At 43.6% G+C, this 27921-nt stretch overlaps 1 protein-coding gene across 1 annotated transcript in view; it reads right to left on the reverse strand.

Annotated features, from left to right (window-relative positions):
• Positions 1–27921, reverse strand: part of LOC137295956 (laminin subunit beta-1-like) — a 66760-nt gene that overhangs the window by 6288 nt on the left and 32551 nt on the right. The window contains exons 5-27 of the mRNA XM_067827553.1: positions 26184–26329; positions 24927–25047; positions 23548–23736; positions 23084–23263; positions 22578–22687; positions 21417–21632; positions 20670–20828; positions 20047–20167; positions 19784–19911; positions 19025–19214; positions 17816–17959; positions 16913–17144; positions 15729–15892; positions 15187–15411; positions 14478–14677; positions 8246–8342; positions 7034–7225; positions 4690–4870; positions 4094–4278; positions 3191–3426; positions 2417–2599; positions 1806–1982; positions 150–325 (exon numbers count right to left, since the gene is read on the reverse strand). Of these exons, the coding sequence (XP_067683654.1) occupies positions 150–325; positions 1806–1982; positions 2417–2599; positions 3191–3426; positions 4094–4278; positions 4690–4870; positions 7034–7225; positions 8246–8342; positions 14478–14677; positions 15187–15411; positions 15729–15892; positions 16913–17144; positions 17816–17959; positions 19025–19214; positions 19784–19911; positions 20047–20167; positions 20670–20828; positions 21417–21632; positions 22578–22687; positions 23084–23263; positions 23548–23736; positions 24927–25047; positions 26184–26329 (3952 nt within the window). The remainder of the gene's footprint in view (positions 1–149; positions 326–1805; positions 1983–2416; positions 2600–3190; positions 3427–4093; positions 4279–4689; positions 4871–7033; positions 7226–8245; positions 8343–14477; positions 14678–15186; positions 15412–15728; positions 15893–16912; positions 17145–17815; positions 17960–19024; positions 19215–19783; positions 19912–20046; positions 20168–20669; positions 20829–21416; positions 21633–22577; positions 22688–23083; positions 23264–23547; positions 23737–24926; positions 25048–26183; positions 26330–27921) is intronic.

A 27921-nucleotide genomic window follows, 5' to 3' on the forward strand; every position in this document is an offset into this window, starting at 1 on the left:
ACATGAGAGTCTGATATTGTGACATGAGAGTCTGATATTGTGACATGAGAGTCTGATATTGTGACATGGGTATTGGATACTGTTACTATGAATGGGATATTGTCACATGGTAGTCGCGTGTTGATGATAAGTAAGTCGATGTAACTCACGATGCATCATCTGCTCTCTGCTTGAGTCTCTTGGCCTTTGCCAAGTCATCCCTAGTTTCATCCAGGATGGCATCGATGTTTTGTAGACCTTGGATGGTTCTGTTGATCTTGTCAGCCAGATCCTCAATCTGAGCAGGAGTCAGGGAGATGCTCATTGCCAACACCTCTTGTGCCACCTAAACAGGAGAGAGAGAGAGAAGTGAGTGAAATTGTGTCCACTATTTCCTAGCCAGTCAGGCAAGCAATGCCTGAAAGCCACAAGCCCCAAATATCATTCACTTGCTGAAAATTTGAATATAGAAACTAAAAGGTAAAATACCAACAAAAACATGACCCCAGTTGGGCTGATGGCTAATTATTTACAAGCCAGACAGGATTTTTGCCTGTCACAGGCAAGAGGGCGAGTAAGAATGTCTTGCATTTAAGTACTGTCGGAAATGGGAAAAAAGACCCATTTTCAGCTGTTACTTTGTATCCCCAAAATAGGATATATAGAGGATACTAAACGACCTTCCGTGTAATACCATATTTATTAAACGAGTTAATGATTTGGTATCAGAGTTTGATACTACATCTTTAACGAGTTTAATGAAAATGGTATTTCACGGAAGCGAGTTTAGTATTCTGTTTATTACTTGCCAACATAAATTGACAGAAACTGCAGCGAAATTGCCTACAGTGTGAGGACTCTCAGCTGTCAAGTCAAGCAAGATCTAGTAAAATCGCAACATCAACATTAGCATTATGACATCACAAATTTGACCTATTTTGACGTCAAGCGGTATTACATTAGTGTAATGTTGAAGTGAAAATATTACACTGCAGTATCTTCAACGGGCAAGTAATAAGTCGAAATAACTCACCTTGGCCTAATTGGGCATTTAGTGGGATGCGTAAGAGGTTATCTAGAAAAATTGGGCAAAACGCAAAAACTATGACTTAGTGGTGAAAACAAAACATCAGACTATAGATGGCAGTTTGGTCTCTCAACAAGGTATGATGATGGACCGTCGACTAACATGGCATGAAACACATGCACTGCCCACTGGCACAAAGGGAAACCTCAAAGATATTTTTCACTTTTTCATGTGTGTTGAATATGTCTTATCTATTCGGCTCTTTCTTTCATAAGGTTTATGTTAAGATATGTAAAAGAGTATGACACCTCATACCCACTGCAAAGCATTGTATTAAATGTCTCAAAAAACATAGTTAGCATGGCCAAACTTTGTTTACCAGATATTTCACACTTTCACATATCAACTACATTAATTGTAGAGACAAATGTGAAAAAAAACCAACATTTTTTTTCCTATTTCCGACAGTACTTTAGAAGCTTCTGTCAGTATTGAGTCCAAAGTTAAGAAGGTGAGAAGAACCATTTTCTTATGAGATGATTCTGTGGAGCGTTACCCCTAATATGAGTGAGTGAGTGAGTAAGTGAGTGAGTGAGTGAGTGAGTGAGCCAGCGAGCCAGCAAGCATGGTTTTATGCCACTAATAGTAACATTCCAGCAATATCAAAGTAGGGCACACCAGAAATAGGCTTCACAAATTGTATCCATGTGGTGCATTACTATGAGGGTGACATTTTGGTGTTGATGGTAACACTGTTGGGAAGCATGTAATGTAAAGAAATTTAAAATCCTCCTCCTACCTGTTCAATGCTTTCTGGCTTGGCGGACTCCTCACTGAAGAACTGTCTGACTCTGTTGAGGAGGTCCTCGAGGTCTTCCCTTGCAGATTCTGATTGGTTCTTAGCTTGCAGGGCTTGGTCGTACGCCATCTTGGCATCTGCTTTGGCTTGCTCCGCATCCTGCTTGGCTGACTGGAGCTGGAAAGAAATGGAAATCTGTGTAAATCCAAAAGTTGGTTATGAAGGATCATAGGGACATACGGCAGTAACTGAATGAGTCATGGAGTTTACTTTACAAGCAATATTACGACAGGGAGCACCAGAAATGGGCTTCACAAAACCCTGGTTCTTCAGGGTGACAAGCTAACACTAACTAGCCTACCCTGCCGCCCCTGCTTCAAGACTTACCTATTCCCCTACTACAGCACGAGGGCATCCAGTGGCATGACTACCCTTATGAAAAGAGAGCGGGCTTACAAATGATTGTTCCCAAAAAGGTTGCACAAGCCCTTAGTACTATCTAAATATAAAGCACTTCAATTTATCAGGCTTACACAAAAAATTGGCTTGCACTTGGGCATCTTGTATTGTATTCATCATATCAGTAAAATGTCACTTCAACTTATACTCACATTTGTCAGTGTGGTATCAGCTTCTATCTGCTTTGAGTCCAAAATCTCTGCAGCCTGTTGGGCATACTTCAGAGCTTTGTCGGCCTTGGTAACGGCACCAGCTCCACAGCTGGCCCCTCCACAACGTCCACAACCGCCACCACCACACAGAGTATCGCATGGATCGGCTGGACTTCCACACACCTTAAATGGTCATGGTTAGAATGAGTGAGTGAGTTTAGTTGTACAATGGGTTAAACAATATTCCAGCAATAACAAGGTGGGAGACACCAGAAATGGGCTACATGTGGGGAATTGACCTGGGTCTTCAGTGCGGGGAATTGACCTGGGTGTTCAGTGTGATGAGCTTTAACCACTAGGCTATCTCACCACTGAGGACCTCATGATATAGTGGTCCTGTTAGGAAGCTGTATATATGATTCTGTTTCTGGGTCAACCTGGGCTTACAGCATAGCCTGGGACTCTTTTATGCTTTAAAATCAATTTATCTGAAAAACACATAAGTTTAATTTGATTCTTTCAAAATAATTTTGATCAAATCAATATAATCTGATCAATTTGCAACAATTTGATCGATTGATAACATGTTTTCATCTGATCAATTCATAACAATTTTAGTCTAAAAAAAACAACAAAGCACCTGTCAGCAGCTGAGCTGGAACTGTCAGCACTATATAAACAGATCATAATAACAATAATAATCTGAGAATGAAAACTCAGCTGACATTGATCACAGAGGAGAGAACATACAGACTCCAGCCAGTGTCAACCAACCTGCTCATTCAGATTAGAAAGCCTGCCTCCCAATGATGACACCTTGCCATCCAGCTCATCAAGGGAAGCCTTGTTTTCCTTAAGGCGGTTGTTGAAATCATCTCTTCTCTGGCCAATGAGGGCATCCACCTGTTGTCTGGTCCTCTCTGAGTCCTGAACAGTCCTCTGTGTGTCATCAACCTTCCGCTGTGCTTCACGAGAGCGACGCTCAGCCTCCCGAGTGATGTTGAAGGCACCTGTAGGTGAAACAATCACTTAATTGTTATAGGTAAAACAATCACTTAACTCTTATAGGTGAAACAATCACTTAATTGTTATAGGTGAAACAATCACTTAATTGGCTTAATTGTTATAGGTGAAACAATCACTTAAGTGGTAAAGGTGAGACAATTGTTATAGGTGAAAGAAGCACTTAATTGTTATAGATGAAACTATTACTGTTATAAGTGAAAGAATCACTTAATTGTTATAGGTGAAACAATTGTTATAGGTGAAACAATCACTTTATTGTCATAGGTGAAACAATCATTTAACTGTCATAGGTGAAACAACCAATTGCTATAGGTGAAACAATCACTTACTTGTTATAGATGAAACAATCACTCAACTGTAACAGCCGGGATAAATCCTTAGTGAAGCAAGGAGACCTCACAACCCACAGTGGCAACCAATACAGGGAACACCACACCCTACACATTGGTGTATCAACAATAGGACAACTCACCCAACACATTGATGTATCAACAAAGGGACAGCTCACCCTACACGTCGGTATATCAACCAAAGCACAACTTACCCAACACATCGGTATATCAACAAAAGGACAACCCACCCTTCACAATGGTATCAACAAAGGGACAACTCATGATACACAGCGGCATATCATCAAGGGGGACAACTCACCCTCCACATCACGGGCCTGGATGTCAGTGGCGTTTGCTCTCAGCTCCTCAGCTAGGTTCTTCAACTTCTTCACACGGCCCTGCATGATACCAATCTGGTTGTTGCCGCTCTGTACACGAGAAGTCGTGTTACTCAGCTCCTTGTCGATAATATTCAGGGATTTGTTGCTTTCAGTCAAGTTACGTCTGCAAGAAATAATTGTTCCACTAACAAAGCCTGCTTTGACTTGTGGTGAGAGTTAGTGAGCGAGTTTATTTTCACGCCACACTCTGCAATATTCAAGTTAGATGGCAGCAGTCTGTAAATAATTGAGTCTTGACCAGACAATCCATGGATCATGGATCTACACAACTGGGATATGATGACATGTGTCAACCCAGTCAACAACCCTGACCACCCGGTCCTGTTAGTCGCCTAATACAACAAGCATGACTTAATGAAGATCAATTCTAACCTGGACCTTCATGGGTCAAGAGTAGTGTGATATAGTGCCTTTAACCATTAGCTTGCCTAATGCCCCAATACAGCTACACTGGACGAGATACGTTTGATGCACCTGATAGTGTCCAGATTCACCTGACAGTGTTCAGACTCACCTGATAGTGTCCAGCATGTTCTGGATGTCCTGAACATCCACTCTGGTGACGTTGGCAGTGGACAGGATACGACGGATCTCGTCGATGTTGTTCTGCATCTGCTTGAACTCATCATCAAATGCTTTGATGGCACCTGTCACTGAGATATTGTTGCCGGTCTCCACCAGGCTGTGTGTCTGATCTGAAACAGAAATTTGAGTCTCGTTCAAACCCTTATCAAATATGCTTTGGAATGGTAACAAGGATTCTATGGTAATAGCCATTAAATTCAAACAGGGAGAGTTCTTGGATGGGTGACCATGTTTGGCATTTTGACTCTTTAAGTTTTTTGAACTTCAGTCCTGCCCCACAACGAAGCACATGTAATACATGTGGTCTCACCATAGGCACAAGTTTGTTCAAAATTGTCCCTGTTCACCCAGCAGAAAACGGGTACCTGGTGGGATAAGTCGTGTGACAAATAACCTTCTGGCGCCTAAGAGGCAGCTTAGGTTCTCTGGGGTAATATTAATCGGATTGTGATTGAGTGTTTTGAGCATGCTTAGATATATGTGCTGTGCTATATCATTACATAGTAGTTGAATACACACAAGGCTGGTACCAACCGTCAGAACTGGGCAAATTTTATTTTGAGAGGTATATTAAGTAACACCTACAGTCATTGCAAGGTGTCCTTATCATGCATTTGTTTCCTGTACCAACCATCACAGAACTGGGCACATTTTACTCTGCAAGGTATATGAAGTAACACCTACAGTCATTGCAAGGTGTCCTTATCATGCATTTGTTTCCTGTACCAACCATCACAGAACTGGGCACATTTTACTCTGCAAGGTATATGAAGTAACACCTACAGTCATTGCAAGGTGTCCTTATCATGCATTTGTTTCCTGTACCAACCATCACAGAACTGGGCACATTTTACTCTGCAAGGTATATGAAGTAACACCTACAGTCATTGCAAGGTGTCCTTATCATGCATTTGTTTCCTGTACCAACCATCACAGAACTGGGCACATTTTACTCTGCAAGGTATATGAAGTAACACCTACAGTCATTGCAAGGTGTCCTTATCATGCATTTGTTTCCTGTACCAACCATCACAGAACTGGGCAAATTTTACTCTGCAAGGTATATGAAGTAACACCTACAGTCATTGCAAGGTGTCCTTATCATGCATTTGTTTCCTGTACCAACCATCACAGAACTGGGCACATTTTACTCTGCAAGGTATATGAAGTAACACCTACAGTCATTGCAAGGTGTCCTTATCATGCATTTGTTTCCTGTACCAACCATCACAGAACTGGGCAAATTTTACTCTGCAAGGTATATGAAGTAACACCTACAGTCATTGCAAGGTGTCCTTATCATGCATTTGTTTCCTGTACCAACCATCACAGAACTGGGCAAATTTTACTCTGCAAGGTATATGAAGTAACACCTACAGTCATTGCAAGGTGTCCTTATCATGCATTTGTTTCCTGTACCAACCATCACAGAACTGGGCAAATTTTACTCTGCAAGGTATATGAAGTAACACCTACAGTCATTGCAAGGTGTCCTTATCATGCATTTGTTTCCTGTACCAACCATCACAGAACTGGGCAAATTTTACTCTGCAAGGTATATGAAGTAACACCTACAGTCATTGCAAGGTGTCCTTATCATGCATTTGTTTCCTGTACCAACCATCACAGAACTGGGCAAATTTTACTCTGCAAGGTATATGAAGTAACACCTACAGTCATTGCAAGGTGTCCTTATCATGCATTTGTTTCCTGTACCAACCATCACAGAACTGGGCAAATTTTACTCTGCAAGGTATATGAAGTAACACCTACAGTCATTGCAAGGTGTCCTTATCATGCATTTGTTTCCTGTACCAACCATCACAGAACTGGGCACATTTTACTCTGCAAGGTATATGAAGTAACACCTACAGTCATTGCAAGGTGTCCTTATCATGCATTTGTTTCCTGTACCAACCATCACAGAACTGGGCACATTTTACTCTGCAAGGTATATGAAGTAACACCTACAGTCATTGCAAGGTGTCCTTATCATGCATTTGTTTCCTGTACCAACCATCACAGAACTGGGCAAATTTTACTCTGCAAGGTATATGAAGTAACACCTACAGTCATTGCAAGGTGTCCTTATCATGCATTTGTTTCCTGTAAACTTTGCTAAGCTACACATAAGGCCTTTATCAATAAAGTCCCTGGCAATAAGGGCTTTTCAAAAGTCCAAATTTCAGGCTTTTTCAAGTCTCTGCAAACCGTGTTATCAATTTAATTTTTTAAAACTATTCAACATAATCAGATTGATGTGATAAACTCACCTCTGAGATCACGTATGATTCTATCCCAGTTGTCGAAGCACTCGCCACAAGGCACACAGTTCGGCAGATCTCCTGTTGTTCCACGAGCGCATCGATCACACTTGTACCCTGTGACACCCTGCTCGCACACGCACTGACCAGTACGGCGGTCGCACTGCATGGATTTAGATCCCTGGGAGTCACAGTCACATGCTGCAAGGTAGAAACAGTGTAATCACTCTCTAAAGTAATAGTCAGTGTGTGGCATGTTTGCATTGGGGAACCAGTGGGAATTGTTTGATCAACTAATTGATTGAGCAAGTGACTGACTGGAATTTAATGTCACTTTGAAATGTATTTCTGTCACTTCATTGCTCAACAACCAGGACTCCAGATAAGGGCCATATCAGTGTATGTACGGATAAAAAATATGCACCATACGGTAGGAAATAATTTAGACAAATTTAATTTAGACGGACATGAAAATTTAACAAAATAATCTGTTATTGCTTAATGACCTGTTTACACAAGCGCAAAAACGATGAGGTGCATATATGAAACAATATACAAGATTACTGATGCTTCATTAAATTCCATTCAGTGGTCTAAATGTACTTTCAGGGTTTTAGTACTCCTATATTGAAAAAATAAGGAGTATGTAGTCCTGATGTTGAAAAATTATCTGGAGCTGTCATTGAAGAATAGCCCAGTATCTCATTCTGTAAAGCCATCTTATTGTCACACATGTTGTAAGCCTATGTCAGGGGCAACATGGACCAAGGGCTCCTTTCACGAAGCAACCTTTACTAAGGTTAACCTAAAGATTACCAGAGGACTTATGAATGAACGATTATCGATTGTAATCAAAATATATACATTTTTAATGTAATCATCAATTTTAATTTTTTCCCCCCATTTTTTTCTAATTTATGTTTCTTATAACTAATACTGTCATGCAATGAAATGCACACATACAAGAAAGACAATGGAATTGTATTTATTTAAACAATAAAAGTGGCTAAAAATAAAATAAGACAATGTGCATAGCTTTACGCTGTTGACTGCATGTTTGTTCATGAATATTCATCAAATTGAGTCGTTTTTTTCACTTTATTCAAGCGTGTTAGTCTAAAACACAAAATTCTGTTTTTTTTACAAAAGCCTTCTTTTGAATGATTTTTTATTATTTTCGAGCACCAGAATACCAGTATTCTAAACTTGGCTGGTACTCACGGAAGCACTGGTCGGTAGGGTCTCCCCAGAAGAAGTCCTCACAATCACTACAGGTTCGTCCTCCTCTTCCCGCCTGACACTCACACTGACCTTCCAGCTGGGGACACACAGACATGCTACATGAACAGACGTAGGTCAGTTGAAGATGGAGACAACAAAGCAGGAATATTGTTAGTGTAATAAACTCGAACAAACCTGTAGAGGTTGCAGATTCTTTGAATAGAGTCCTCCTTGGGGTACTTATAAGCATTTAAATGTTCTTTAAATTCTTGCAACAGTTGTAACTATATTTTTTCAATAAAATATATACAAAACAAAAAACATCGTTTTTGTCTTGTGAGACCACCCCTACAGGGCCCCTGGCCCCGTGACAGCCAAGAGCAGGTAACTCTTCAGACTATAGCCTCCAGCAAAACACTTCCGTTCTGTAAGCAATACAGACAGAATGTGGGGAGGTGGGTGGCCGTACCCCAAGGAGGACTCTATTCAAAGAATCTTCAACCTCTACAGGTTTGTTCGATTCTTTTTCATAGAGATCCTCCTTGGGGTACTTATAAGCATAAGACAGACTCCTAAAGACTGATCTTAGGGAGAGGCATTCTGTCTGCTCATAAACCTGACATAAGATGATAACCTTTATTATGAACTGAAAGTAACAAGGAATCAAACTTACCTGGTCACGTGACCTTCTGTGCCTTGCGGCAGGGGTGCGGACCCCGGGCCAGGCTATTACACGGTCTAACCCTACCATTCTACGAGAAGTCGTAGGGTGCCTAAAAAATTGTTCCCCCCCCTCCTCCCTTTTTTTTTCTCAAAGAATGGGAGCCGAGACAGGCGACCGATATATCAAGGTCCGTTCTCATACACCAGCCAGGATGCTAGGGAAGGACTCACACAGTCTAGACCGGTAAATCAAAAAATACCACCACCATAATAGAGCCTACCACCGGGATAAAAAGATGGAAAGTACACAGTAAGACAACGCCACCAGTCTACTTGTTACAGCTACAATGTCAAATGATCGTTCATCAAATGCAAGGGTAGCTCAATCGGCTAGGTCACTCGTGCCCTGCCCACTGGTGAGAACTGACTGGCCAAACCGAGCACGCTCGCTTGACAGTCTGTCTAACTGGTAATGACGGATGAACGTGCTCGGTCGGCTCCAAATAGCCGCGGAGCAGATCTCCTCAATGGGCAAGGCAGACGCATATGCCTTAGACGTCGCCACAGCCCTAACCGAATGAGCTTTCAAACCCTCAGGGGGCGTACGACCTTTCGAGGTGTATCCCATACAAATGGTAGAGACAAGCCACCTAGATATGGTCTGCTTGTTCGCCGGAAGGCCAGCCTTGCCGCCACCATAACAGCAGAACAATTGATCATTCTTCCGAATGTCTTTAGTTCGTTTGATATAAGCCTTAAGGGTCTTACGGACATCTAAGACGTGAGCACGTCGAAGAGAGGTACCGGGCGGCGAAGGCTGCATGAAAGCAGGGAGCTCAATAGGCGCCGTTACGTGAAAGGTGCTATCTCCGTTAGGACAGTAAGTATCTGGCAATCGAATGCTCACTCTGTCTTTGTGAAACACCGTTACTTCAGGGTTGGCGGACATAGCGTGTATGTCGCCTACCCGCCTGCCAGAAGTTACCGCCACAAGAACAACAGTCTTCCATGTCAACAGCTGGAGGGACAGAGCCGACAGATTGTGAAAAAGAGGACCGGACAGCCAGTCAAGAATGACTGTCAAGTCCCACGGGGGACTAATCCGCCGGACAGACGGACGTATTCTGTCCACGCCTGCAAGAAAGCGCTGAACTAGAGGGTGCTGCCCCAATAATGCACCATCGACAGGAATGTGGAAGGCAGAGATTGCCGTGGAGTAACCTCTAACTGTAGAAGCAGCCAGACCGGCTTCCAGTTTAGATTGTAAAAACTCCAACACAGATACTAGATCTGCAGAAAAGGGATCGAGAATCCCCCTGTCGACACACTAGCGCGCATAACAGGCCCATGTATCCTCATATTGAACGTTCGTTGAATCCCTCCGCGAAGCCAGAATTGTGTCTGCAACTGGTGCAGGAATTCCTCTCGCATGGAGGCGATTCCGGACAGCGGCCAAGCCACCACCTGAATAGTGGGATTGGGGTGTGGCGCTCCGTTCTGGGATAGTAAGTGCGGTCGAAAGGGTAATAGAACAGGAGGCTGAGCCAGAAACCTGAGAATTACCAGAAACCAGCTTTCAGCCGACCAAAGCGGTGCCAGAAGTACAAGTAGCCGAGCCGGATGTGCGGTCAGCTGCGAGAGGACTCGTGAGATCAGAGGAACCGGTGGGAACGCCCACAGCACTCTGTCTGTCCAATCGAGCAGAAAGGTGTCGTTGGCTATCGCTCTCAGATCCGGTATCCTTGAGCAAAACACAGGAATCTGATTCGTCGCCCCAGAGGCAAACAGATCTACCTGGAACGACCCGAACAACTGGGAAATAATCCCGAATATCCCCCGATGCAGCATCCACTCGTGTGGGGCTAGTATACGTCTCGATAGCACATCCGTGCGGACGTTGTCTACGCCCGGGAGATAAACGGGAAGTACCCGAATGTCGAACTGGTTGCACCACAGCAGAAACTGCCACGCCTCCTGAAGGAGGGACGGAGACACTGTGCCGCCTTGCTTCAGGATATACGTCATAGCGGTCTGGTTGTCCATCTCTAGGCGAACCACTTGACCCTGCACTGACTCCACAAAGCTCTTGAACACCCAGCGGACTGCTCTCAATTCCAACACATTGATGTGTAGGGTAACTTCGTCCTCGGCCCAACGTCCCGAGACTGATAGTTCGCCCAGGACGCGCTCCCAGCTTTTGAGGGATGCGTCCGTCTGAATCGAGAAGGAAGGTGTCGGTGTCTATAAGGGGGTCCCCCTGGACAGATTTCCGACTTCCGTCCACCACCGCAGGTGAGGAATCAACCAAGCGGGAGTCTTGAGCACAGTCTCGTAGCTCTCCGCATGGGACCACAACTGGGCCAACGCCTGTTGAATGGGTCGCATCCTCAACCTCGCACGCCAGACCACGTCTACTGAAGCCGCCATAGTGCCCAGCAAATGAAGCCAAGTTCTTGCTGTGGCCCTGGGGAACTCGAGAAACTGAAAAACAGTTCTCTGAACTTTGACGATGCGGTCTGGGGCTAGGGAAACAATCCCCTGAGCCGTATTGAACCGTGCCCCCAAGAACACCAGATCCTGCGTGGGGGTCAGGTCTGATTTCTTGAGATTGATGATCCAGCCGAGCTTCAACAGGATGTCCATCACTTGCTGTGTGGCATCGTGTGGTAACTGGAGCCCAAGGGCCCTCAAAAGCCAATCGTCCAGGTACGGATGACAACACCTGCCTTGTGACCTGGCTAGCTGAGCCGGAATCAACATAAGTTTGGTGAACACCCTTGGTGCTGTGGAGATGCCAAAGGGTAGAACCCGAAACTGATAACACTTCCCGTCGAACGAAAACCGAAGGTATTTCTTGAACTCGGAGTGTATCGGAACATGGAGGTAAGCGTCCTTGAGATCGATTGACGTGAGCCAATCCCTGTCTCCACGGAAGAGATCACTGACCGCAGTGTCTCCATTCTGAAGGACGGAACCTCTATGAGCTTGTTCAGCCCCTTGAGATTCAAGATAGGTCTGAACCCTCCGTCCTTCTTGGTCATAAGGAAGTACGTGGAATAAAACCCTCTTCTTGTTGACCTTCCGGAACCACCTCGATGGCAGCCTTGTCCAGTAACGACTGGACCGAGGCACGGAGGACCTCTGCTTTTTCCCGGGAGAACGGCACCGGTGTGTGCCGAATCCCTGAGAAGCGTGGAGGGTCTCACTTCCACTGTGGCATATGGCCATCCCTGACTGTGGACAGGACCCAGGGATTTGAAGTGGCTGCCTGCCATTCCGAAAGGAATAGTGACAGTCTGCCGCCTACAGGGACTTCTGGCGCAAGGCAATGTACCCCAACATTCGGCAGTTCTCCGCCTGCTTGTGCGAGGGACACCAAAGGCTCTGGGCAAAAGTTTAACGGGAAGCCGGGGCAGGCTTCCCTTTGCCCCGAAAAGGCTGCTGTTGCTGCGACTGCTGCAACGCAGGCCCCTTGCCTTTGCCTTTCGCCCTCTTGCTTCGTTTGTGCTGCAGCGGAGCAGTCCACTTAGCCCCTCCTTCGCCGGCGCCGAAGGGTAAGCCGAAGCAAGAGTGGGAGGCCGTTGGCAAGACGAGGAGGGTTGCTCTAACAAGGGCTTAGAGTCCTTGAAAGTGCTAACAGCCTCCGCGGCCTCCCGCACAACCTGCAGTGCCCCAGGGAAGAGGGAAGATCCCAACCTGTAGGGCAGAGCGAGAAGTGCCTGCTGGGTAGTGGGGGAGTACCTGGCTACGGACAACCATACCCGAAGCAACCCCATGACGGCCCCCCATCATCTGGCTGGCACAGCACCTAATGCTGTCCCGCGCCAGATGAGAGTGCACGTCAGTAAGCTGCCGGCCCAACACTGTCGGCAGCGCTCCCATGGTCCAACAGCTGTCCCTGCAAAGCAGAAAGGTAAGCTGAATGGACCACTACTCTCAGCTGCTGGGCCGCACACCTATACAATTCCTCAAAGGAACGATAGGCGGATCTCAATGCTGGAGCGTCTGTGGAGAAGGGCGGCAGCCACCGGCCCTGCCTGGCCGAGGCCAAGGAAGAGGAGGAGGACCCCCCCAGGGTGACCGATGTGTACGCGCACTCGTCCACCACCGGCGGTTCGAATAGCGAATCCTCATCCAACTGATACCGGCGGCTAATCTCCGGGAGATCAAAGCGCGACCGGGTACCCGAAAGGAGAGGATTCACCACCTCCCCAACCAGTGATGGGAGCAGGCGCAACTTCGCCTCGGCGACCTTCGTGGGCGCGAGCACCTCCCCTGGAAGTCGAAACTCCATGGGGTCGGGCTCCGACACGGGAATAGAAACCTGAGGTAAGACCTCGGCAATCTTTTCCCTAACCTGCTTGAGGGACGAACCAAACGAGTACGTGACCTCCAACTCGCACTCCTCCCCAATCCCTTCCTCCTCGACATCCATCTCCTCACGCTCCTCAGACAGGGAACCCTCGCCGTAAAGCGAGCCTGTCGAGGGTGCTTCCAAGACGGAACTCGAAGGAACCGAAAGACTGAGAAGGGCCGAGCCACTAGGTTCGCCCCTGCCAGAGCCTGAACTAGGTCGCCTGGGCAACTGAGGCAAGCCCCCCACCGGAGGGTGACCCAAGAGCCCAGGAAATGGAAAGGGTGTCGATGCCCCCAGCGGCTGGGCAGCACTAGGCTGCCTGCCCACTGTGGCACTAGGCGCGCTGACCAAGGTCGAGCCACCAACACCGGGCGTCGCTGCCCCACCTGCCCCACGGGACAAGGTGGGGCCGACTGCCCTAGGCAAATCCGACCGAGTGCCCGAAGCGCAGGACGGCTGCCCAGAGGGAGGAGCGTTCTCCGAGCCTAAACCCGGACCGCAGCCTCCCTCAAGTGAACCACCATGACCGCTCAATGAAGATCGGGCGTCAAGTTCCTTTCGGAAACCCGACAGCGCCGAATCCATCATTGATTGGACCGAAGACATCTGTTGCTGAAACAAGGCATTATTTGAGTCAACAGAGATTAATGGTGCTTGCGAAGTGGGGGTAGGTGCCGAGGAGAAGGGCAAGGGTCCCTAGACACCCTAGCCTTCTTAGCCGACCCCTCCGAAGAGGAAGCTGTGCCTTTCTTTTTGTGGGAACACTTAGATGGAGGGTCCTGAGCGGGTCCTGGAGGGTCCTCTGCATAGGCGGGCGACAGAAAAAGAAGTGTTTTGCTGGAGGCTATAGTCTGATGAGTTACCTGCTCTTGGCTGCTCCAGGGGCCCTGTAGGGGTGGTCTCACAAGACAAAAACAATGTTTTTTGTTTTGTATATATTTTATTGAAAAAATATAGTTACAACTGTCGCAAGAATTTAAAGAACATTTAAATGCTTATAAGTACCCCAAGGAGGATCTCCATGAAAAAGAAATGGCAAGTCACTAGATGTTACACCCTGCAATAGGGGGCACTAGATTTTTCAGATCAAAGATATGAATTTCTCAAATGAACTTAATTTTGTACTATCAAAACATTGTACCATCAATTTATTTAATAAAATGAAATGAAATGAAATAAAATTACTATCCAAATAAAACTATAAATGTTCACCTGTGAGCACTCAGCGGAGAGAGATCCCAGGGGATCACAGTTACAAGCTTCACATCCCTTCCCACTTTGAAGGTTGTAGTGGCTTGGTGCACACTGGTCACATCGGAGACCGACCACGTTCGGCAGACAAGGGCACTGACCATTGCGGCGGTCACACTGACCACCATCTGTGTCCGTACCCAAATTGAAGCAGACGCACACTGGCAGAAGACAACGTTTGATTAGTACAAAAAATATATTCTTGAATAAATATGTGTCACTAACATTTCATCACACTGAACAATCCTTTATGATGACATAATTAGTCGGAAGCAACATCCTCAATATCTCCAGGGTAAAGGTTCTGATAAATCTCCACTATACCCTGGATGCATCTATGGCTAAGCCTAATAATTATATTATCTCCCTTTTCGCTTTTCAAATTATCTACTGGATTAAACAGTTAGCGTCAACAAAGATTTCTGCTGTGAACTAACCTTCAAATGCAAGGTCCAGGTTTATACATATGCTGATCCCTTCACTGCTTCTGGTTTACAAGCATGGGGGATAAAATGACCTCAGCTAGTATGCTTTTTGACACCAGACAATGTCTTCACATTTTCTACCCATATGTGGAATCAAACTGGCTCTTCAGCATGATGAGCAGACACTCTAACAACTATGCAGAGAGAGCATGAGAGAGCAATACACTCAAACAGATCTCACTTACTCTTGCAGTTTTGTGTTGTGGCATCTCCATAGTAACCAGACACACAATGTTCACAGCTGAAGCCCTCCGTATTAAACTGACACTTGAGACACTCGCCGCTATCTCGGTCACAGCTGCCTGGGACATCGGGGTCAATGTTGTTGTTGCAGAAACATGGCTCACAGCTGCCACCAGGGGACAGCGGGTTGCCGAAGTAGTTCTCTGAACACCGATCACATGTTGGTCCTACGAAAATACAGCTCAAGGAATTATACACTAATGGTGATATTTACATTCTAACACAATTACTAATTATCGTGGCAGTTGGAGAGGTCACATTACCATTTAAGACATAATATTCTGAATTTTCTACATGATCTATTTGTTTTCTGCAGGAAGATATCTTCAAATCAATTGTGTTTTGTATTTGCCTTTTGACATTTATGCTCACAGACCAAAACATTTCGTATTACTGAAAATGAAACCGGTTTGATTTCAGATTGATCTCATTCCAATACTGTCTCCACTGTCAAAGTTAATGTGATCGATTTATGTCTCCTTACTGTCGTATCCAAGGTAACAGTCACAAGTTACAGAGTTGGTCCTGGGATCGAGGCCACAGGTGTTAGCATGTTGGTTCTCAGAGCCAGGTCCACCTGGGCAGAGACAAGGGCGACAGGGAATACGCACACCAGTACGGGGGTCGCCATAGTAACCATCCATACATCTGCAACAGCAATATCATTATTCAAGGAGCAGACCATAATGTTTTCTTAAATTTAGTGCCTTTTCAAAGGGAAACCACTCTCAATATGGGGACTTTCAATGCCTAAATGAATTTAAGTCCTTTCAGGGCATAATGGTAAAATTTCATGCTTTCAGGCCCATGTGAACAAGGTAAATTCAAATTGTTGGTACCATGCTCATTAAAACTTGACTTCATACAGGATTCCGTGAATGGCCAGGTTTAACTATTTGGAACACTAATTCAACTTCAATCACAGCATGTCAGTTTAATTAGAGTTAAGGCCGATGTAGTGCTTGTTGTAGATAACAGACACTTGCATGAAATCCTATGACAACAAATATCATAATCTGGCGAACTATGGTCCCGCACAACTGTGTTGCACGTATGCTGCTCCTGTAATATGCACACATAATACTGGCAAATATATATTTTAATTTGTGCAGCAACTAGTTTAATTTCCATTTTATTAGTTGTCCGTATTTCATTTCTCTGAGTTCAGTGGTAAGAGAAACATGTTATGGTACACTGGGTTCACCACATCAGCTTCCTCTTGTCATCAAATTCTGTACTCCCTTTTATCACTATTTCATCTTCTTGGGAGTTCTTGGTTTGGGTATTCAGCCATTCCTAGCTTTGGGTATTCAACCATTCCTCCTAGGAATGGCTTGGACCCTCAAGAAGTTTTTGTCAATTTGTCGAAGCTTAACAACCGTGACATCTGTGCTGCACCAACTGGGTGGCACCCATTTCCAGCCGAGCCAGCCCCTAATGTATACCTTAATATATATGTGCCAAATGAACCATAAACTTTTGCTTGTTTCATGATTTCTATTCGTTGTAGTACAAAAAGCAAATTGAACACTTTAATGGAGGTGATATTAACTCGTAATCAAAAGCAGTTGTAATGCCACAATGAGGTGAACTGGACAGAAAACAGGTTCCACTAAATCATGAAAACATCAAACAACATTTATCCAAGAATAGTGCATGTTTCCATACCTGTCGCAGTACTGTCCATCAGTGAAGTTGCGACATCCGATACAGCGGCCATCAAGGTTGTCACAGGTGTCAGCATTGCCGTTACACTGACACTGACGACACTGGGGGAAGCCCCAGAACCCAACCCGGCAACTGTCGCAGGCACGCCCATAGGCATTCTGGATACACGTACACTGGCCTGTCTGCTCATTACAGAAGTTGTCTCTGGCACCAATATTGTGGCAGTTACACGCTGGTGGGAAAAAATAGAGTGAGTGAGTGAGTGAGTGAGTAAGTATGGTTTAAGCAATACATCGGTAAGGGCTTTACATGTTTTACACGATTGGAACTGAACCCAGGCCTTTGGTATGACAAGTAAAATGCTTTCACCACTAGGCTATCATAATAATCTATTTACATAGCCAGCCAGGCTGTTCACATGCGCTTTGTTTTTTCTCCTCGATTATAGGATGTCAATCATCCTGCATTATCTATTGCAGATACAAGGCGCACGAATTTAATGTGTCTTTCACATCCTTATGAGGCTACTACCCATTACTAGAAAATGGAAATATCATGAACCTCTTACAGGGAATGTATCATAGCAGAGATGAAAATACACAGTCTAGTTTAAGAACATGTGCTATATAAAACTGATAAATTACACTGATCATATTTCTGGGTTTGGAGTAGTTGTCTGAATTATAAGTTTAATGTTGCCATTAATAAAAAGTGTCCAGTCTACAGAAGAAAAAGATTCCCGATGTCAACACCATTCATGTATTCACAGAGGACAGAAACTATATTTCTTAATATTCCAAAAAGTCACAAAAAATGAAAAAACAATATCACTTAAACTAAAGAATGTGTGGGGACAATTCTGCTGATACAGCACATTTTTACTGACCAACATCTAAAGCTCACCTGTACACCCATTAGGCCCAAAGCCGTACGTCCCAGGGGCACACTGGTCACATCTCCTTCCAACCACATTGGGCTTGCAGGGGCACTGACCTCCCTCGGGGTTACATTCGCGACTCGTGGAACCAGTTGGGTCACAGTCACAGTCTGTAGGTAGATACACAGGGACACATAAGAAACTTTGCCACCTTCAGTTCAGGGTCAAAGACATGGGTTAGGGTCTTAGATGAAGTCCATATCCATGAACTTCAGTGAGTGAGTGAGTGAGTTTAGTTTTACACCGCACTCAGCAATATTCCGGTCTGTAAATAATCAAGTCTGGACCAGAAAATCCAGTGATCAACAACATGAGCATCGATCTGCACAATTGGGAACCGATGACATGTGTCAACTAAGTCACACAGCCTGACCACCCAATCCCGTTAGTCGCCTCTTACGACAAGCACAGTCGCCTTTTATGACAAGCATGGGTTGCTGAAGGCCAATTCTACCCCCTGCACCTTCACGTGTCTGAACTTCAGTGACATAAGAAGGGTTGCTTGTTTGAAATTATCGAAATGCATCTTGTGAATGTATAGACCATAGTATGTAACTGCTAGTTGAGTCAACTGAGATTTATGCTGCTTTTAGCAATATGTTAGCAACATTCCAGCAAGCAATATTTCATTGCTAGGGGACATCAGGATTGGACTTCACACATTGTAGCCATGTGAGGAATCAAACCTTGGTGTTAAGCGTGTTGTGTGAACGCTTTAACCACTAAATTAACCACCCAAGGAACTGCTAGGAAAAAGCCCAATGAACACAATAGTCAGAAAACAAAGAAAGAGCAGATCAGCAGCATTATGTTCCTCACAAGGACCCTACCTGTGAAGATCCAGGATATCGTTTAACCCATGTTTGTCATAAGAGGTAACTATGGGGATCGTTGGTCTGGCTCACTGACTTGGCTGACACATATCATATCCCAATTGCTCAGGTCGATGCTCACATTGTTGCTCACTGGATTATATGGTCCAGACACAATTATTTAAGGACCGCCGCCATATAGCTGGAATACTGCTGGGTGCGGCTTAAAACTAAACTCACTCACTCATGACGACCTGAACAGAATATATTCCTTACAACAGGTAAAATCTTTGAAGTTAATACATGTACTGAAAGTGTTTGTAATGAAACCATATTCAACTGCTGTTGGTTAAATCCACTGACCGATGGCGCCATTGTGGAGGACTGCAGAGATGCTGAAAATGTGGCCCTTGCAAACATCAGGCATGTCTGGTTGGATGGAGTTGAACTGCAGCTGACGACATCGGTTACGCAGGAAGTCGTTCTTCATGTACTCGTGAAGTCCGGGGATCTGGAAGATCGGGATGGCATCGGTGTTGGGCACCAGGATCAACTGAAAACAGAAACAATTGTTGGGTGAGTGGCTTTGAGCAACATTACAGATGTGTCAGACATCTTGCAGCAATATGACAGGTGTATCATAGACATCTTGCAGCAACATTACACCTGTATCATAGACATCTTACAGCAACATTACACCTGTATCATAGACATCTTACAGCAACATTACACCTGTATCATAGACATCTTACAGCAACATTACACCTGTATCATAGACATCTTACAGCAACATTACACCTGTATCATAGACATCTTACAGCAACATTACACCTGTATCATAGACATCTTACAGCAACATTACACCTGTATCGCAAAGGACTTGCGGCAACATGAGGGGCATATCATAGACAGCTCGCAGCAACATTACACCTGTATCACAAACATCTTGCAGCAACATTGCAGCTGTGTCAAACATCTCACAGCAAAACATATTTGTGTTTGACATAGAGCAGCAACATTACAGCTGTAACAGATATCTTGCAGCAACATCATAGCTGTATCTCAATAATGATTCATCAATATCACAGTTAAATAACAGCCAGACACAAGTAAGTCACTCACAGAGTCCACAAACATGGTTGCATCTGGCGTCTGCTGGCCTTGCTTGTACCGCTGGAAGTCCAGTCTGATGGTGTACGTCTTGCCTGTTTCTAGACAGGATGGAGGGGTCACCAGCTGGTACCGTGCACCTAGGGATAGATGGGACATTACTTAATGACATCAGAACACCAGAAGCAAAACAGACAGGATGGAGGGGTCACCAGCTGGTACCGTGCACCTAGGGATAGATGGGACATTACTTGCGCCAGTCTTTGTGCACTCACCTGGTTCAATGGTGACAGACTTGATGTCTTCCTGGGGGTTAAAGTCAGCGCACAGACCATCTGGGTCCACCTGGTCAGGTCGTACCATGGTCACCCGAACGTCCTCCCACATCTCGGGCATCTGAGGTCAAAGTCAAGAATAGTAAGGTCAGTAAAGTTCCAATTTACGAAAAATGTAGTGAGTAGGTTGGGTTTTGCACTACTTTTAACAATATTCCAGCAATATCAAGATGACGGACTCCAGAAATGGGCTTCACACAGTGCATATATGTGGGTGATCGAACCCAGGCATTCGGCATGACGAGCAAACACTTTAACCACTAGGCTACTTCACTGCGGACAAAAATCCCTAAAACAAGAAATATGGTCTGGCCTTATGAAAAGACTTAAGATATATTCAAGATCAAGCACATTTTTACTGTACAGATGACATCTAAATTCATATACAAAGAACATTTTTGTTTTCTTCTCGGCTACTTGCTGTATATTCTATCTGGAATGCAAAAGATCAAATTATGTTTCAACAAACTAAGATTAGTGGTGTTCATAATCATACTAGTATATTGCAAACATGTCATGAATTATGACACCCATTTCCCCAAACAATTGGAAGAACTTCTCACCCTTGGGTCGTATCTGAGGACAATGTCGTAGTAGGTGGGGAAACTGATGTCACTGACGGTGAATTCGATGCTGTCGCCCTCCATTACCCTCATGTAGCCTGGCCCTGTCCAGTACGAAGGGCCACCTGGGATTGGCTCCCGGATGTACACACGAGCATTCTGCAGAAATATTCATTTCGAATTTCACCACTAATCAAATTGTATTTGCGAGTCAGTTTAGTTTTACGCCACTCTTAGCAAAATTCCAGCAATAAGGCACGGGTCTGTAAATAATGGAGTCTGGACCAGGCAATCTAGTGATCAACAGCATGAGCATCGACCTGCACAACTGGGAACAGTTGACACATATCAACCAAGTCAGTGAGCCGGACTATGCATTTGTAATTATGGGATGGTAAAAGCACATTCCTTCAACTGATAACTGTGTGTGGTCCTTGAGTTGATGGTTGTATGAGCCAGTCAGTGTTTCTTTGTTGTTTAAGACCGTACACCGCAATATTTCAGCTACAGGCACATAACCTTGATTTAACCTTAGTGCATAATATGCAAGTTGATATTCAGATCTGGCAATCACAGCTAGACAGAAAGTCTGCTTTGTCCTGTCACACGTGCTGTTTTTTTTCTGAACAAAATTTCTTTCACATTTTAGATGTACTCGACAAATGTAACCTTAGTTTAGATCTTAAAATACATTTGCACCAACTTCCCAATTGAAAAATACCTATAGGAGTAACATAAGTAACTCACCCCACTGCCACGTCCAAACTCCGCTTCGTATGTGTAATGATCCAGACCGGCATAGAAGTAGCCTGGCTTCACTTGCTTGCAGTGTTTACCGATGATGTTCGCCCGACAGGTGCACTGGCCTGAATACTGATCACATGACTCGCTGAGAGCGCCACCTATGTCACAGTTGCATGCTTCACACCCGTAAGGGCCATCACTCAGACCGTAGAAGCCTCGCTGTAAGAGTAACACATACGATTATTGAAAAACTAAATAAATTGAAAATTCTTACTTAACATATTGTTCTCACTGGGGACTCAACCTATGCCATTGACAAACATACAAGTACTATCTGTTTTGGCCTATGACACTAGTGCTGTAACAATTTAAACTTTCCATGGATTGTAATTGTTGAGTCTCCATAGCAATTAATCGTTGGCAGAAACAGAAAATATCAATCAATGCATCAACAGTGTGTGTGACTATCAGTAGTTTAATAATTGACTTCCATTGATAAATTAGCAGCTGAAAATGCAGGGAGCACCAAATTCGTTCACTTTGATTTAGAGCTATCCGTCCTTGTTACCTCCTAAACAAACATGGTGACAAATAGGGCATGCGACTCTCTGTTTGAAATTCTGAATAAAAATGAGTTTATGTTTTAACTGTTTACTTGATCTGGGATTTAATTTGCTTGACAGTTTTTAAAAGAAACCCGCCATATAGCTGGAATATTGCTGAGTGCGGCATAAAACTGAACTCACTCACTCACTACGAAAAGAAACTGAAACTATGTCAAATAAACTATAGTTTCATTTGGGAAATGACTCCAAATCAAACACTCGAGTTAAAGTAAAAAAAACCCCGAAACTGTTGCAATAGTATTGCAATAGTAAGAACAGACTATCTCTATAGCAATAGTATGTTGCAATTGCAATAGTAAGAACAGACTATCTCTATTGCGATAGTATGTTGCAATTGCAATAGTAAGAACAGACTATCTCTCTTGCAATAGTAGGTTGCAATAGAATATCACTTTCACAATAGTAAATTGCAACAGACTATCACTATCACAAAAGTAAGTTGCAATACCCTATCGTTATCGCAATGGTATGTTGCTATAGCCTATCACTATCGCAATAGTTGTTTCCCTCTCAACAATCACCCCTAGTGAACACTCACATGACACTCGTCACAGTTCTGTCCAGTGACGTATCTCTTACAAAGACAGAGGCCAGTGTACTGGTCACACCCAAAGTCTCCCAGCGTTCCCAGAGGGTTACAGGAACAGGCTGAAAAAGTCGATTTATGTCAATTGGTGTTGGTTGTTTAATGCCACACTCAGCAACATTCATGCTAGGTGTAGATAATTGAACAATCCAGTGAGTGAGTGAGTGAGTTTAGTTTTACGTCGCACTTAGCAATATTCCAGCTATATGGCGACGGTCTGTAAATAATCAAGTCTGGACCAGGCAATCCAGTGATCAACAACATGAGCATTGATTTTATACATTTGGGATACGATGACATGTGATGCAAGTCAGTGAAAATCAGTTCTGACCCGGATCTTTATTGGTTTTCCCGACAGATAAAATTTCTGGGGTTTTTTTGTTTATGTGTATTTTTTTCAGCTTACCCTAATGTTGTTAGATGACCAACTGCAATGAAATAAACGAAGTAGTACTTACCGTCACAGCCGAGTGGGTTGTCCGCCTGAAGGTTCCAGTAGTTCTCGACACACTGGTCACATCGCGATCCCCGGACGTGTCGCTTGCACCGACATCGACCAGCTTCCAGACCAAGCACTTCATCTGTACGACTCTCACACTCGCCATTCCGCTCAGAACCAACTGGGTCACAGTCACATGCTGCAATATGAGAAAATGTTATAAATGTTCTTGGCAGTGAAGCACTGTTATCAATGTACTAGGCATTGCCACAAAGATGTATAAGTACTTACTCTCAGAACTCTGACTCACACTGACCTATCTCTATGTTCTCTTTCTGGGACATCAATATCCCTACATGTAGTAGATGCCATACCTACGTGGACATATCACTTGGTCCTATCTCTGGGTCATCCACAAACTTACATAAAGCAGACTTCATATAGGTCATTCACACCATCACATGTAGAAGATGTATTACTTACGTTGACATATCTCTGGGTCCCTAATGTCTCTGTTTGGGTCTTGGAAGAAGAAAGGTTTACACTCCTGACAGTTGCGTCCTTGTGTGTTGTGTTGGCAGTTGTCACAGACGCCGCCACTATTGCGGCCTGTAGCCTCAAACACCGCTGGATCGAAGTGACACTGGGTAGCATGATTGTTGCAGTTGCATTCTGGGAAAAAGAAATACATCTTCGTCAATGAAGATGGGTTTAAATACTGGCCAGAAAAAATTGGTGAGTGAGTGAGTATAATTTTATGCTGCTTTTAGCGATATCCTATAACATCAGGGAGGGGACACCAGAAATGAGCTTCACACATTGTGCCCATCTAGGGAATCAAACCCAGGTCTTTGATATGATAAGCAAACGGTTTAACCATTATGGTATCCCACTGCCCCATTTTCAGCAACAATGCAACCTGTTATCTTAATGCAATACATAACATTGGCATTCACTATGAGCATAACACTGAGACACAAGATCACTGTCAAACAGAATCTTTGATTAATAAACATCAGCAGATGCTGAAATGAATAAGGGACACCACTCTCAATGAATTTCAGTGCCAAAGTTGATCACTGGGGTATAAAAGGGAAGTAACTGCTGAATTCAAGATATTTTTAACTACATTGTTGACAACCATTGCACTTAAATAATTTTGTCAAAATTTACAAAACCTAATTCGGTTGTGCCAAACTGTTGTATGCTGAGAATGGAGTTAAAAATCAAAGAAATTCTACACATTCAAAAGGAAACCAAATGCAATAATATAAACCAATCAGACTCAGTTTTCATTTCAATGTGCCACAACTTGCACATCCTGACATAGCCTAGTGATCTGTGAAACATTGTCAACAGTGTATATGATCCCTATGTGTGAGTGAGTGAGTGAGTGAGTATGATGTAGTGGTGTTCTGAAACTGTCATGACTGAATATTTCACGAAGAGTCCAGGAAGTTTAAGTTCATGATATATTAGTCATCACTTTAAAATATCAATTTGCATCATGTCATACATACATGCAATAACAACCTGGATAGGAAAATCTACAAAATGATGCTAACCTATTATTTCTTATGATTGTTCATTGCCTGGTAATGAAGCAAGGAACACCATGATGATTCCTATGTGAGTAAGCAAGTATGATCCCTATGTGAGTGAGTGAGTGAGTGAGTGAGTGAGTGAGTGAGTGAGTGAGTTTGGTTTTATGCCATATTGACCAGTATTCCAGCGATATATTCAACGCCGACGCCAGAAATAGTTTTTTCACATTGTATCGATGAGGGAAATCGAACCAGGATCTTTGGTGTGATGACTGATGCTTTAACCACTAGGCTACCCTGATATAATTATGATCTTACTCGCGCAAGCATTTGGCTGGTTCCTCCTTGCTGGCTGCCAAGGCAGATCGTTGTAGAACTCGTCGCACATCTCACAGTTGAGGCCCCTTGTGTTGTGAGTACATTCACACATGCCATGCACCTACAAGAGAGTGAGTTTAGCTTTACGAAACGCATGAGGAAAACTAGTAATGTCTGTTTTCAGAGACAATAGCACTGACCAACTTGGTTTCAGTGAGTGAATTTAACTTTATGCAGCACTCAGCAATATTCAAGCAACATGAAGATGGTCTTTAAATGATCAAGTCAGGACAATGCAGTGATCAATAGCATGGGCATCTATCTAGGCATCTAAGATACGATGACATGTGTCAACCAAATCAGTGACCCTGACTACCCGATTCCGTTAGTCGCTTCTTACGACAAGTATGGGTTACTGAAGACCAATTCTGACATGGACCCTCATGGGTATGCAACAAGAGAAATTAAATAACATTTCATCCACCCACTAACAACAAAAACTCCCACCGTCCATGTCGGGCGAAGAAGGATAGCGTGACAAGCATGGTTCCAGTGAGTGAGTGTATTGTACGTTTGCTTCAGTTAGAAGGGAACATCAAGGGATTTCAAGTGTTTGACTGTCTTCACAAACAGGAAGGAGATAAAAATAAGCATAAGTCAGGAAAAGGTAAATTTAAGTTTATCAAAAACTGTCTATGGTAAAATATTCAAATGTATAAGAAAAATAGTCCACACTAAAAAGTATTAGTTTATAACATAACATTAACATGAGAAAAACATGCTGTGCAAACATAGATTTCACTTGATATTTCATAATGCATGTAAAGTAACATTAAAAAATGGAAATTGGTGTACCAAGATGATAAAAGAGATGAACTTTCTCACTATGCCATGTGTGTACTTCAATAACAATTTTTTCTCTAGACTCAAATTTTCACTGTAAATTTAACAATGAGCATTTAGTAAAGGACAGCTGAAATATTGGCAATGCCAAAGAGCATTTAGCACCGTACAGTTGAATTATTGATAATGGTGAGGGACATTTGGCCGAAGGATGTTGAAATATTGATAATTTTGACAAGAATCTGGCAAAAGGAGGTTGAAATACTGATAATGCCCATGAGCATTTAGCATAGGACAATTAATTTTCTGGTCCAAAAGTTTCTTCACAATCTTAATGATGAAAATATAGCAAAGGGCAGTTGAAATCAACAGTGGGGGACATACCATATTTGGAATCAACAGTGGGGGACATACCATATTTGGGAGAGAGTCAAATCCTGGCACTGGCAAACATCTGGAGGCGTGGCCATAACAGGAACAACTCCCTCGGACGGTCATGTCAAACAAAGAGTAATAATACTTCTCCTTGATCTCCGGACGGCTGTCCAGCTGAGTGTCACCTAGCAACATGACAAAATAAGTATTAATAAAAAATCGTATGTGGCTATCCAATAAAACCACAATATTGAAAATGAAAAATAAATGTTAACTGCAAAACATCCAAGGTAGGAAATCATCAACTGACCTCATCTGTTGGGAGTGAGAAATGTGAGAGAAAACATTTGTTTTTGAGCTGAACTAAAATCAAAGTTGTTGCCAACAGAATATAAAAATTCTCAAAGTCCATTCACACCAAATGGCACCATTTGACAACCTGGCATGTGTGCATGCTAGATTCAGTTGAGAATATCCTCGAGTTTCTGGTGTCCCCCATCATCATATTGCTGGAATATTGCCGAATTTGGAGTAAAACCATACTCACTCACCCCTCTTGAGTTAGATAGATGTTCCATCCAAAAAACATGATGAAAAGAAGTATTATTGTCTGTTTTCAGAGAAAATAGCACTGATACACTTGGTTTAAGTGAGTTTAGTTTTACACTGCACTCAGCAATATTTCAGTTATATGGCGACAGTTCGTACATAATCAAGTCTGCACCAGACAATCGAGTGGTCAACTGCATGAGCAGTTGGCATTGTGTAATCATAACAGCATGAGCATGAATCTACGCCACTGGGAACTGATGACATGAGTTAACCAAGTCAGCAAGCATGACATCCCAATCCCATTAGTTGCCTCTTATGGCAGGCATGTGTTACAGAAGGCCAATATTCTAACCCAGACCTTCACAGGTCCACTTGGTTTAATAGTGGACACATATTTCATCTTCATTCTAAATTTTAATTGAGTGAGTGAGTTTAGTTTTACGTCGCATTCAGCAACATTTCAGCTATATGGCGGCAGTCTGTAAATAATTGAGTCTGGACCAGACAATTCAGTGATCAACAGCATGAGCATCAATCTGTGCAATGGGGAACTGATGACGTGCCAACCACGTCAGTGAGCCTGACCACCCGATCCCATTAGTCACCTCTGACAACAAGCATAGTTGCGTTTTATGGCAAGCATGGGTTGCTGAAGGTCTATACTACCCCGGACCTTCACAAGTCCATTTTAATTTTTAAACAGTGGAATCTTTGTAAGCCAAAACTTCCCTGATAGATAGACCTACAGTGTGTACAACAATTGCTGATGCTTACATGCATACATCCACAGAAAACTATGAAACCAAGTTTTCTGAAGTGTGGTATGAACAGCTGAATGTAATTTATCCACACATGGTTATGAAAAATACATGAGCACCAACATGACGGCAACATGATACTAATCTTTACATTCTCAAATGTTTTCTTATCAACAAACAGGCATGTATTTACTTCAGTTTTCCCCTAGATTCTTTCAATAGTTTCCATACACTGTCATGTTGCCACAGGCAGTTGATGGATTCCCCAGCTGCATGGACTCTGACACACATCACTGCAAGGATGCAAGGAAGTCACAGTCTTGCAGAAAACAATACTACACTGTGTCTAGCAGCCAGAGCTAGTGAGAGCAAGAGTCAGAGTGAGAGAGAGTGAGCAAGCAAGCAAGCTGGGTTTTGTGCCTCTTCACACATATTCCAGCAATACAACTGCTAAAATAAACAACATA

The sequence above is a fragment of the Haliotis asinina genome, chromosome 9 (genome assembly GCF_037392515.1).
Source record: "Haliotis asinina isolate JCU_RB_2024 chromosome 9, JCU_Hal_asi_v2, whole genome shotgun sequence".
Classification (NCBI taxonomy): domain Eukaryota; kingdom Metazoa; phylum Mollusca; class Gastropoda; order Lepetellida; family Haliotidae; genus Haliotis; species Haliotis asinina.